This window comes from Lonchura striata, chromosome 5 (genome assembly GCF_046129695.1).
Source record: "Lonchura striata isolate bLonStr1 chromosome 5, bLonStr1.mat, whole genome shotgun sequence".
Classification (NCBI taxonomy): domain Eukaryota; kingdom Metazoa; phylum Chordata; class Aves; order Passeriformes; family Estrildidae; genus Lonchura; species Lonchura striata.
In genome coordinates, this window is record NC_134607.1 from 19,844,612 (window position 1) to 19,856,905 (window position 12,294).

General features: G+C 43.7%; 1 protein-coding gene across 1 annotated transcript in view; it reads left to right on the top strand.

The window, feature by feature from the left end:
* The window catches only part of STAB2 (stabilin 2), a 75,098-nt gene that overhangs the window by 52,382 nt on the left and 10,422 nt on the right, over positions 1 to 12,294 (top strand). The window contains exons 42-54 of the mRNA XM_021536625.3: positions 1,287 to 1,358; positions 3,222 to 3,341; positions 3,753 to 3,800; positions 4,805 to 4,888; positions 4,975 to 5,121; positions 5,521 to 5,646; positions 5,965 to 6,024; positions 6,400 to 6,576; positions 6,658 to 6,747; positions 7,971 to 8,117; positions 9,193 to 9,249; positions 9,658 to 9,781; positions 10,790 to 10,939. Of these exons, the coding sequence (XP_021392300.2) occupies positions 1,287 to 1,358; positions 3,222 to 3,341; positions 3,753 to 3,800; positions 4,805 to 4,888; positions 4,975 to 5,121; positions 5,521 to 5,646; positions 5,965 to 6,024; positions 6,400 to 6,576; positions 6,658 to 6,747; positions 7,971 to 8,117; positions 9,193 to 9,249; positions 9,658 to 9,781; positions 10,790 to 10,939 (1,402 nt within the window). The remainder of the gene's footprint in view (positions 1 to 1,286; positions 1,359 to 3,221; positions 3,342 to 3,752; positions 3,801 to 4,804; positions 4,889 to 4,974; positions 5,122 to 5,520; positions 5,647 to 5,964; positions 6,025 to 6,399; positions 6,577 to 6,657; positions 6,748 to 7,970; positions 8,118 to 9,192; positions 9,250 to 9,657; positions 9,782 to 10,789; positions 10,940 to 12,294) is intronic.

Consider the following 12,294-nt stretch of genomic DNA (forward strand, 5'->3'; position numbering starts at 1 on the left):
TCAAGTGTTTATTGTAGGGTAAAGAAAGATTTCCCCATGTCAATTTTGTTTTTAAGTAGAAAACTGAATTTCATAACAATTCTGAAAAGTATGTGCTTCCCTCAAAAAGGCATTTGAGGGGGAGTGCAGATAAACATGAAAAAACATCTATTTCAGTGAAAGAAATTCAAAACTTCAGAGGAAAGCAGTGTTTTGCTATTTTAAGTGGTTGTTTTTCTCGTTTGGGAGGTTTTCATGTGAAAAGCTGTAAGTTTGAAAGTATTGCCAGATGATGTTTCTCTTATTGTTATAGAAACTTGTCCATGATTTAAAAAATCCATTTTAGACTAGCCCTTCTTCCTGCACATTTGAAATGTATCCACAAGGAAACAAAATAGCCTAAACCATAGCTCTTGCAAAGGGTTACAACATCCACTCACTACTCTGCTGCTCCCTAGAGTAGTAGCTACAACCTGTTTATTTATTCTTCCTTACCTGTGAGAATGTAATCAACATCAGAGTAATAACAACTTCCACTACAAGACCCAGCACTGCAAAGGCAAATTTATAGGACAGAAATGCCCTTCCTCTAGGCCTCTTACTCATCCAGGAGGTACATAAACACTACTATTGGACTATCTCCCAGTTTTATTTCTGCTGCAGAAATCTCACTGAATTTTCAAATTCCCACATATTAAATGTAAACTCTAATTTGAGAGCCATTAAGCAGTGTATTGGAGAATATAATTAATTTCTTTGCAACTATTTTTCATCTTCACGATAACCACAAATATAAAATATCAGTAACCAAGACAAAGTGTCAGCTACATTTCCACTGCATGGGAAGCTGCCAGTAACACACAATTCCAGGTGTGTTTTGAAGCTACTTTTCATCACTTAAAAAAGAACAGGGGAAGGAAAGGGATGAGAGGGGAATACCAACCTATGCAAAAAAACATGAGGGAAACAAATTAAGTGTTTAGCCTGTTTCGTCAGCAAGACAATAATGTGCAAATGTCAGAGGGGTCATTTCAAATGAACAGGAGAGCAGAGAGGAGACAAGAGATGGATAGGCAAAGAAAAAGCAGATAGAGACTAATCAAAATTATTAGTTCCCAATCTCGGTCTATGCTTACTCATACTGGCCAAGAAACTGCTCTGAGAGACATAATGTACTTTTAGCTTAATAAATTGCACATTCTATCATAATGAAATTATCTCAGAAAAAAGTAAACTGTATATTTGAGTGATGAAAAAAAATTAAAGCATTTTTCAATGCATGCTTGTTTTCTGACTTTGCTTTGTAGGCAGTATGTAATTGCCTCAAGGGATATTCTGGAGATGGCAAAACCTGCACATATATCAGCCTGTGTTCACAAGTGAGTATCCATTTAAGGAGACAATTTCATGTCTCATTATAAACATTACACTTTTGGGGGTTGTATGCATTTGAAACTAAGGTGCGAATCTAAGAATCTATGTACATTAACTTGGCTAATTTTTAAGTATTCTTGGTTCAATACATGATTGAGTGATTTCACTACGAGAGAAACTCAACATGCAGGAAAGGCTTTTCCTCAACCACAACATGGACATAACACAAGTAAGGGCCTGGATGTGTTGAATCTAAATAACTCACTTCAAATCCAATGCAGAGAAACAGACCCTGGTCTGTAGTGCCAAAACCTTGGTCAGCAAATCATTTGTCATATAGAGTTCTTACAAAAAGCTAACAAAACCATTCCTTCCACAACACCCAACCCTGGACATGCCATGGCACTACCTATTCTGTCCCTCACTTGTCACTGCAGGCTGAGAATTAGCCATATTTGTTTGGCACAAGCTGGCTCACACACTGCAAGCCACATATTGGCAATCAGTGTGGTTCTCTGCGCTACTCTGCCTCCTGGCAAGCTGCAGCAGGGACATATCCACTCTCTCGTGTATATTAATCCTCTGTGCTCTGAGCACATCAAGAACAATTCTCACTCTCCCAGCCTGGCCTCTCAACTGGCTTTCTCTGTCCTTGAAAGGTTGCAGAGATGAAAGAGCAAGGGCAAAAACACAACTTGGAGGAAGGGGTGTTTAAAGTTATGAGCCATTGCTCCCTATGATTTTGAATTTTCCTGCTTTTTCCTATGCTGTGTTCCAGCAGCTTTGCTTCCACTTGACTAATTATGCCAAGCTAACTATGTGTTAAATATAAAGATCATCTTGAGGAGCATACGTGTCATACCAGAGGCTAACCTGGCTCCACGATGACCAAGCCTCTGTGCAGCAAAGCTTCACAGGTAGCCAAGGCTGCCAACAGCCTGCCTAAGCCAAGCCAAATCCACAGCAAATCCACCCGTACCCACTCCTTACAGCCAGCTGTCTCTCTGACCTGTCAAGTCAGGCCCCACTGGTAGCTCTCAAAAGAGTTTCTGATCCTTCTCATGGCCCATGGGAAAGGATCCCTGAGATGATCAGCAACAGAAAGGACACCATGAAACAAGTACAAGAAGACAAAGGCAAGAAGCAAAAAACAAGAAAGCTTCTCAATTTTCTCCAATTTGATCTCAAACCCAGGATAAAAACTTATTTGCAAGCTGAGGTGGTAACAGAGGAGCACCTAGTTGTGACTGAGCAGAGCTCTGAGCCCCAGCATGCTGCTCCTGAGTGAGGAACATATTGGTTTAGTACTGGAGGCAGATGCCGGGCAAGATGCACCCACTGCTCCAAGCCCAGTGTTGGACTCGGGTGCAGACAGGAGATGCTTTAGAGACAAGGACAAGACAAATCCCTGTTACAGCTGGCCTGGGCCATCAGACAGTCCTGTGGTTTGCTCCTCCATAAATTCAGGCTCCTGGCACCATCCCAGTAATTTACAGTGTGTAAATTGCTCCCCTTAGGGTAAATCAACCCTGCATTGGTAGAGAAGCTAAGGCTCATCCCTAGGGTGCAGAGTGAGACTTGCATGCAAATATTTTACATCCTTACAGCATCATAAACTAAATACAATAAGGAGGGAATGAAAACTAAATCCTCTGCATAAAAGGAGACTTATTTCTTATAAACTCTAAATTCTCTTTAGTGTTTGAAAGAAACTATATGCCATCAGATGTTCCAGCAAGATGTGGTTTCAAAAAGATCTTGTGACTAAACCTTCCTAAATTATATAAATGGGGGGGAAGGGTGAACTAGAATTGTTTTATACACCTGGCAATGAAAGAATTATATATTTTAAACTTTGTCCTTACAAGAATAATGGAGGCTGCAGTGAATTTGCCATCTGTAATGACACTGAGCTGACAGAAAGGACCTGCACCTGCAAACCTAACTACATTGGGGATGGATTTAAGTGCCGAGGCAACATCTTCCAGGTAAAGTGCTTCACAGGTTTGCTGTCCCCTATTTTTCTTCCCATAGTTACTTAATACAATGGTTGAGACATGCCACATTTTTCTTGGACAAAGTTGTATCCCAGAATTTGAAGTTATCCCAGTCCAAGAAACCAGGAATAGGAACAGGACGCTGCAAGATAACCTTAACTGCCAAAACAAACAAAAACCCTAATGGATAATCATTATAACTGTAGTATTAGGGAGTTTTTGGTTTCAGAGAAGCCTACTGTTTGGCAAAGTAAGGTAAGAACAGAACAGAAGCAATACAGATATGTAGCACTTCTCCAAACCTGAAGTTACCTTTCTTGTCTGAGTGCTGCATTTGTTTACACTCCATAGATATTGCCTCACATTTGCAGCATTGTTACAGAGTCTTGTTCTTAATTGCAGGAACTTCTCAGGAACTCAAACACATCCAGGTTTTATTTTCACTTAGAGGTAAGAGAAGTGGTTGGGGTTTTGGGGGCTTTCTTGGGGGCAGGGGGAGGTGTTCTTGTCCCTTTTTTTCTCCAAGAGTGTAGAGCAGAGAGAAGTAGGTAAGAATCAGGTGTGCATCAACTTCCTTCAATGTAACTGGGACTGGATCTGGATTATCAGTCACTAATACTTGAGATGATCTAATGTAATGTAAGCTATTAACTGTCACTAAAGCAGTAATAATTAGAATGTTAATGATCAATTAATAACTAGAGTATTAATGATCAAGACCAAAGTCCCAGAGAAAGATAAGGCCTCCAGTCTGGGCATGAAACTGAAGCTTTCACCCATTCCAAGTCTGAGATCTGCCAGCACATCTCTTGTGAATACTGAAACAAGAATATACCAATTGTTTACTACCCCTTCTGCATCTCCAAATGGCAACAATTTCACTTGCCTCCCTGAAACATCACAGAGTGCTCCGTGTCTTGCAAGACAGCCAATGTACAGCCAGCTCTCACTGATTTTTGGAGACTGGCAACAGCAATTCTCTGTTTACCAGAAGCCTCAGGGCGGTACAAACCTGTATGCTGGCCTGCTAACCTAAAGACCTATAATCCAGTTTCAGTTTGGCTACCATGGTAGACAAGTGGCTTCCTCTTGCTTTAAGAGAGCTCTCAATTTAGCTTATCAGTGGTCACTGCAAAGTTCCTGCAATAGCAGAGGTCCATTTGTACTTCTAAGAATAATTAATTTAATTCCCTCATCTCCTGTTTGTTTTTGCAGAGGAGATAAAGACATGGCTGTAAGATAAAAATCTTCTATTTAATACCTGTGAACAAAGGTGACAGAGGAGGCTAGGAGTCAAAGTCCACATGAGGAATTTCTCTCACCCTTGTGTTGCAAGGAAGGGAACACAACATGTGGCAGCAATGGAGCTGCAGGCACTACCTTCCCCTCCACAGGTCACTGTGTGTCATCCCATGCACTAACTCATTGCTGCTTTTTCCTCTTCAATTTGGCAGGCCTTGTCCATCAGAGATATCTCAGGGCCGGGCCCTTTCACCCTGTTAGTCCCTCACACAGACGTACTGAACAGTGACCCACGAGTAAGTAAAAGGGCTCAGTACAAATGAGCTTCCTGCTTCAGACGCTTTGCTCAGCTGCTTCTCACGCCCTCCACTCCGCACGGCAGGTCAAGGACTGGGTTGCCAAAGGAGTGATGGCTCAAGTGCTCCGGTACCACGTGGTGGGTTGTGCCAGTCTGCTGTACAAGGACCTGACAGCGATCACCAACATCACCTCTCTCCAAGGTGACCTCATACACATCAGCTACTCCCAGGTAACCAAACATGGAGACGCAGGGAACAGAACAGCAAAACAGTCCGCTCTCATTCACCTTTTCAGAAACTTCAATGGCTCCCTTTCATCCTCTCATGCACAAAAATAAATAAATGACTTTCAAATAAGATTGCCTGTTCAGCTGAAGAGTTCAGCACTTATTTGGTATTCCAGGAGTGGAGTTCTACAACCCTTGCTTTGACACAAGCTATTTTAGCCTCAGACTCTGGCTTTATAAGCATGAGGAGAGTTTGAAAAAGCAAAGGCAATTTATTAAAGCTGAAAGTACTTTTTGCTGCAAAGAAAATGTGGTCTGGACTCATTATACCAAAGAAATTCAGCATCAGCCTCATTTTCCTACAAGGTTTCACAGAAAAAATGTTTTTTGTTGCCTTTCCAGAACTCACTGGTTTTGAACAACAAAGCTGAAATTGTACTCAGTGATGCTGTTGGCACAAATGGTGTGATCCATGTCATAAACCAAATCCTGGTCCCTTCACAAATGCAGGATTTCCCCCTCAAGAAGGTATGTGCAGCTTATCACTATTGCCAACCCAGGGGCTTTTCCACAGTTACTGTCAGAGACATAAATCACATCAGTCAACAAAAAGGTGACACTAAAAAGACCTTATAGAAAAAAATAAATTAAATATTATATTTCAAATTCACCAGAATTACAGATAAAGTAAGGACAGTATAAGAGGATTTCTGCAGAGGGTTTTTACGGCAGCTTTGATTTTGTAACAAAAAGTGACTTACAGGGAAAAGCAAGCTCTTACCTGCTTTTTTTAATATCCAAATAATGTATTCCTTAGGTAAATTACTCACTTTTCTTTCTTTGTAGGAAAGTCTTAAAATGGTTGCAGCCAAGCATGGATACATTCTGTTCAACACTTTGCTAGAGGTAAGGACACAAGACACAGAAGCCATTGGGGAAAGGTTGTAAATTATTTAAAGAGAAAAACACACACACACTGCACATGGCATCACTGACAGGATTTTATTGAGGAGAACCAAAGGGCTCACCACCAGCCACACTCCCTCAGAGGTTGGGGATGTTCAGCAGACCCAGAGCCACCTTTCCCTTCCCCACTCAGCTCTGTCCTACTGTACATCAAGTTCAACTTGCATCTGCTTTTGAAAGTCAAGGTATTTGCAGGCTGGCGACCAGGCAGCCCACAGAGCACCAAACCCAGTTATACCTGACATTCACCCCACAGGTCAGTGTCACTTTCGGACAGAGCATTAATCTTCTGCCCCAATTGTTGCTGTGTTGCAGAAAAACAACCTGCTTGGGCTGATCAATGACCCCATTCACAAACCCGTCACGCTCTTCTGGCCCACAGACACAGCCATCCGTGGGCTGCCACAGGAGCAGCAGGACTTCCTCTTCAAGAAGTCCAACACCAACAAACTGGTGCAGTACCTCAAATTCCACATTGTCCGTGATGCTGCGGTAAGCCCTTGCACTTTGGGAGTGTTGCCACAGGCAAAACACGCAAGCCCAGACACATGCATCTCCCCTTTTCTTTCCCAGGTGCTGGCCTACCAGCTCCAAAGCTCCACCTCACTGAAGACCCTGCAGGGCTCCAACCTCAGCGTGAGCTGTGGGGATAACGGGGAGATCGTAAGTGTTCGCTCTGCTGGCACGTTTATTCCTCACTCCTGCTGCAGGATCCACTCCTGCAGCCCAAATTAGCCTTTGCACAGCACCCAGGGAGGGTCAGTTGCACCAAAATTTTGTTGGCCATCACTGCTACATGTCAAGAGCCACACCAACAGATTCAGCAAACTGTATGGTTTGACTTTTTGGAGCAGTCATTTTCTCTGTTGCAAGATGCAATTTGTTCAAAACAGCCCTCAGTCACCTTGGAACTGAAATACCAGCACACTAACTTGTACAATACCAGTGCAAAACCATTAAGATCAGCCTGGTTTTGAACCCCATGAATGCAGCATCTGCATGCAAACTCTGGTGCATAAGCACTTCCAAGCTAAGGTTGCAGGCACATACATAGCCTGATAAACCAGAACAATGTCACATTTTTCTTTACAAATGTATCAGATCATACCTGGCAAACATCTAAGTCTAAATGCACATAAGATAAACCTGTGAACATAGGATTGGCATATTCTCTCCTCTAAAGAAAAGAAAGACATTATGGAATGGTTTGGGTTGGAAGGACTCCTGAAGATCATTTTGTTCCAACCCCCCTGTTATGAACAATGACACCTTACACTAGACCAGGTTGCTCAAACTCCCATTCAACCTGGCCATGAACACTTCCAGGGATGGAGCATCCACAGCTCTCTGGGCATCTTCTTCCAGTGTCTCACCAACCTCACAGTAAAGAATTTCTTCCCAAAATCCAGTCTAAACCCACCTTTTTTCAGTTTAAAGCCATCATCCCTTGTCTTATCATTACATGCCCTTGCTAAAAATCCTTCTCCAATTCTCACATATCCCCATTTAGGGACTGGAAGGTGCTCTAGGGTCTCCCTGAAGCCTTCTCTTCTCCCAGCTGAAAAGACCCAACTCTCTCACCCTGTCTTCACAGGAGAAATGCTCCAGCCCTTGGAGTATCTTCATGGCCCTCCTCTGGAGTTACTCCAACAGGTCCACATCCTTCCTGTGCTGGGAACCCCAAAGCTGAACACAGTACTCCAGACACACATCTGCCCATAGGAAGAGAGGCCCCAAAATTGGGTTTGAGCCCCTATAACCCCAATTTTACTTACAGGATAGTTTGACATACCACCTTGCCCCAAGAGCATTCCTACAGAGAGCAGGAACCCAAGGAGGAGCAGCTCATGACTTGCCATGTCCCCTCTCCCCATCCCATCTCCCAGGGCGCCCTTTTCCTGAACGACGGACAGTGCAAGGTAGTGCAGCGGCAGCTGGAGTTCGACGGGGGCATTGCCTACGGGATCAACTGCCTGCTGACAGAGCCCAGCCTGGGGGGACGCTGTGACAGCTTCCTCACCATGGAGTTCATGGTTTGTGCCCCTTCGGGTCCCCACCCTGACAGCAACACAGCCCAGGCCCAGTGTTAGACAGAGATTCACAAGTGCAGCACGATGCCTCGCAGGCACACAGCACACACCCTGTATCCACACAAAGCAGCACACAGGACAAGTGGTTCCACTGAAGACCATAAAAAAAAAAAAAAAAAAAAAAAACACTTTATACACATGCAAGCAAAAACTTGAGCAAGGACAAATCTTTCTGTCTTGCTTTTTAATCAGTGGAAGTTCACACTACAGTTTTGTCTGTAGAGGTCACGTTTCCAAAGTTCCCTATTAAAAAAGAACAGCACTGCTACTCCAGCGGTACAGGGTATGAAGGACACAAGATAGAGAACTGCCTACTCTGTCTCAGGCTCTGACATTTCTTGTTTTTAACACACCTGAACAGGCACTGTTAGTGTGGAGGAAGTTTCCTCCGTGAATTTTGATGAGTCCCACAAATGGGAAATTTTGAAAGTCATCTTCAAACAGTTTCAAGACCAAGTTTACTTCAGTTTAATTTGGAAGTATGAAAAAAATTCCTAGAAGTGAAAGAACTTCCAGGTAGTCAGTCTTCAAAAACACTTCTTGGAACATGTATTTCAATTATAAAACCAACAATTGTGTATATCCCATCTGCTTAAGTTGCCGTTTATTATACTATTAAATGAAATTAAACACATATCATTTCTTCAAATTTCATAAGCAGTTCCTGAGAAGCAAACATTTTTCTGTACTCTAAATTAGACATCCAGATCTAATACAGATCACATCAATACTTGTTCAAAGAACATTTCTCATCTCTTCCCTCCTTCTTTAAACCCAGACCAGTTTCCTCTTCCAGAACTTATATTCCAGTACAAAACTATTTCCTTGTATTTTTATGGCACTAAATTATTGCAACTATTTTGTTGTCACTCTCCTCTCTTGCTCCTCCACAGTTTTCTATTATTTTTTTAAGTGCAGTAAGCTTTACTTTTTCTGGTCTCATAAAACACTTTTTGTCCAAATCAAATGGCCTTTTGTAGCCATTATTTTAACACACTTTTTGTTTTCCCTTTTCCAGGGACATTGTGCTAGCTGTTTCAATAACTATAAATGCCCTCCAGGGACAAAACCAAAGGTAAAATATTCAACTCTCACATGTAAGCAGACTAACATGCTTTTCTCTGTACTTCAGAACAACAAACCAGAAAAGGTTTCTTAGAATAAATAAAAAGAGAACCTTTGACAGTGCTACCACACTGTTAAGTGACAAAGCTGTCCCTGGGCAAACATCTGGTGGTGGTGGGGGATGCTTGTTGGTCTCACACAGCATCCACTGTAAAAGTGCTTCAGCTGACTCCAGAGCAGCCCCTGCACTCTCAGGAACAGTGCCTAGCATATCAGGAATCGGAGAGGGTGGGGGCCTCACACTCATACTCTTCACACATCACATTTTGATTTCAATGTACATCATAAATTACAATTTAAAGAGGGAAAAAACTCATCTGCCTGTGTTCTCCCCTCCTCTCTCTGTGCTGACACACAGGAAGGAATGCAGTGGTGCACCTACGAGTCCTATGGGCTGCGGAGGGATGGGTGCCGCAGGAACTGCTCCATGGTCATCCACATAGCCAAGTGCTGCAAGGGCTACTTCGGGCCAGACTGCCAAGGTAGGATTCCCACCCACATGGCCATCCTGTGCCCTCCCCTTCCCCAGTACAGCTGTGTAGTGCCCAGCAGGCAAAACTGGGAGAGCTGGAATAAGGGGCACAAGGAGAGACCAGTTGCAAGATGAGGGAACTTGGTTGCAAAAGCTGAAGAGCACAAAGTGTTAACTGCTTCTTCAATTCAGATTATCTCCTCACATTTGGAGCAAGCTTTAAACTCCATAGTAGTAGCAGGTGAGTGCTACAGAGAGTAAAGGCTGTCCTGCTGAGCGGGTCACCAGCTGAAAGTCCTTGCAACACAGGCTCAGGTTCACACAACACCACCAGCACACACCTGAGAACCAGTGCATAATTGCTCAGCCACAGGCAAGTGCACTTATCATCAGAGCAAGCTCAGAAGTTGTAGTTCTGAACAGGTGGAGACAATTTGGGAGGCTCCATCTCAGTAATATCTTAGCAGACACTTCCAAACTGTTCTCCTTCACCTGCCAGCCCTGCAGGTCCCAGTACTGGGACCTCCACCAGGGTACACAGGGTCACGATCTCTGCTGGCAGATAGGCCCAGCCACACATAGCCCTGCCAGCTTGCTCTGTCCCACTTTAACAGGCAGACACATGCAGATCCCATTCAATTTTGGCCAGCTCACCCTGAGCTGCCCTTTGGCGTCGCTCTGACAGTACATAGACCCAGAGAGAGACACAAGAAAGGCTCAATTTGGGCAGTGCCATTCACAGACTGGTCTGAATGAGCAAGCAGCCAGACAACAGCATCCCCAAGTCAGAGCTGGAAGGATCTCCAACACCTTAGTGGTAGGAGCTGTGGAAGCACATCAAGGAATTTAGAGCACAAGGCTCACATAGTCATAAGTGTCACAGCCACTTCTACACACCTCAGGGGAGATGCATTTACAGGCATTCCTCCTCGATGATTTTTACAGAACACTAGAGAACCAACAGTGACAATGAATAAACACGCACCTAAAGAGCCACTTTTCTTTTCCAAACTTTCAGCTTGCCCAGGGGGCCCAGAGACCCCATGCAATGGCCACGGCTCCTGCGATGACGGGTACACGGGGACAGGAGAGTGCCGCTGCACCGGCGGCTTCAACGGGACCTCATGTGAGCTGTGCTTGCCAGGCAGATATGGCTTCACCTGCAGGCGTACGTATGAGTGCCCTTGTCATATCCATGCCTAAACTGTTCTGTCAGCAAGGAGTTTCTGAGTAGGCCAAGGAAATCTTCCCTCTTAAGAGCAACATTTTTCTTGAGTGCCTCCTCACACCAGGGGATGGCACAAAGGTCGCAGAAGGGAGGAGGAGAAGAGGGCGTGCAGAGGCTGCATGGCTGTGTCTGCACAGAACCTCTTACTCTTACACAGCACGTCAGTAACAGAACAGAAACAGGGCCTCCAGCAACAAGTGGTTTTAGCTACAGCACAGCTTTCTTCTCCATCCCCATATAGCTTAAGATAGGATTTTAGCAATATGGCTCCCCAAGGAATGCAGGAGGCTCAGGCTATGTGCTGCTTCCACAGAGAAGAAAAAGGACCAGGGTGAGGGCTGTTTGTGAAGAGGGACAGCCAAGCAACTGCTCACAAACTCCACCTCTCTGTGTGGCTTTAAATGTTAACTAGGTGGAAGCAGGATCAATAGCTCCCTTTAAACTTAAATATTTTCCTGACATAAAAGCCTTTCAGATAAGAAGTTACAACATTAATGTCTCCATCCTAAACCTGTGCACCTGTACTGCTCCTCAGGCACGTAGGATGGGGGTATAGTCAAGACAACAGGCTTGGACACAGATTCTCAGCATTATGCCTACCTACAGTTCATCCACTTTAATAGCACACCAGAGCATAAAATGTATGAGCTATTAGCTTGAAACCAGACCATGAAATTTAAGAAAAAAAGGTTTATAACCCCTTCCTTTTTATTTAAGTCAGACAAAAATTAATAGACTAAATTTAAAAAAGCCAGCAAGTGAAGCTCCTTTTCAGTAGGACAGGTATGCAAAAAATCAGTTCCACAAATCCCATATAACTAACTTCTCTAAACAACAATACTTCAAGAAGAAGGATAAGGCCATAAAATATGCTGCAGCATGACATTATAAAACAGAGAGCCATGAATCATTTTTTAGGAAGGATTTAGCACGTAAGTTGTTGCAGGGCCCAAAGAAGAGAGGAAAAACCATCACACCTCAGGTTAGAAGGCAGAAGCACCAAAGCCTCATCTATAGAAAGAGCTGAAAGAATCCAAAAGCTTTTAGTCATGAAAATATCTGAAAACCTAAAAAAGTAAAATAGAGGTAACTTGTCTACATTTTACAGCAAAGCTCACTAACCTCATGTCTGGCTTCCTTACTCAGCTGGATCTTCACCCACACAGCAACTAAGAACTGTCCCTCTACACACCTTGTTTTTCTCTGGCCTCCCCACAATTAACAGCTGCTGCTTATTAGGGCTGATTTGGCCAGGTCTTCAGATCAGCCCTTAACTCTTTCCTACCACACCTCTC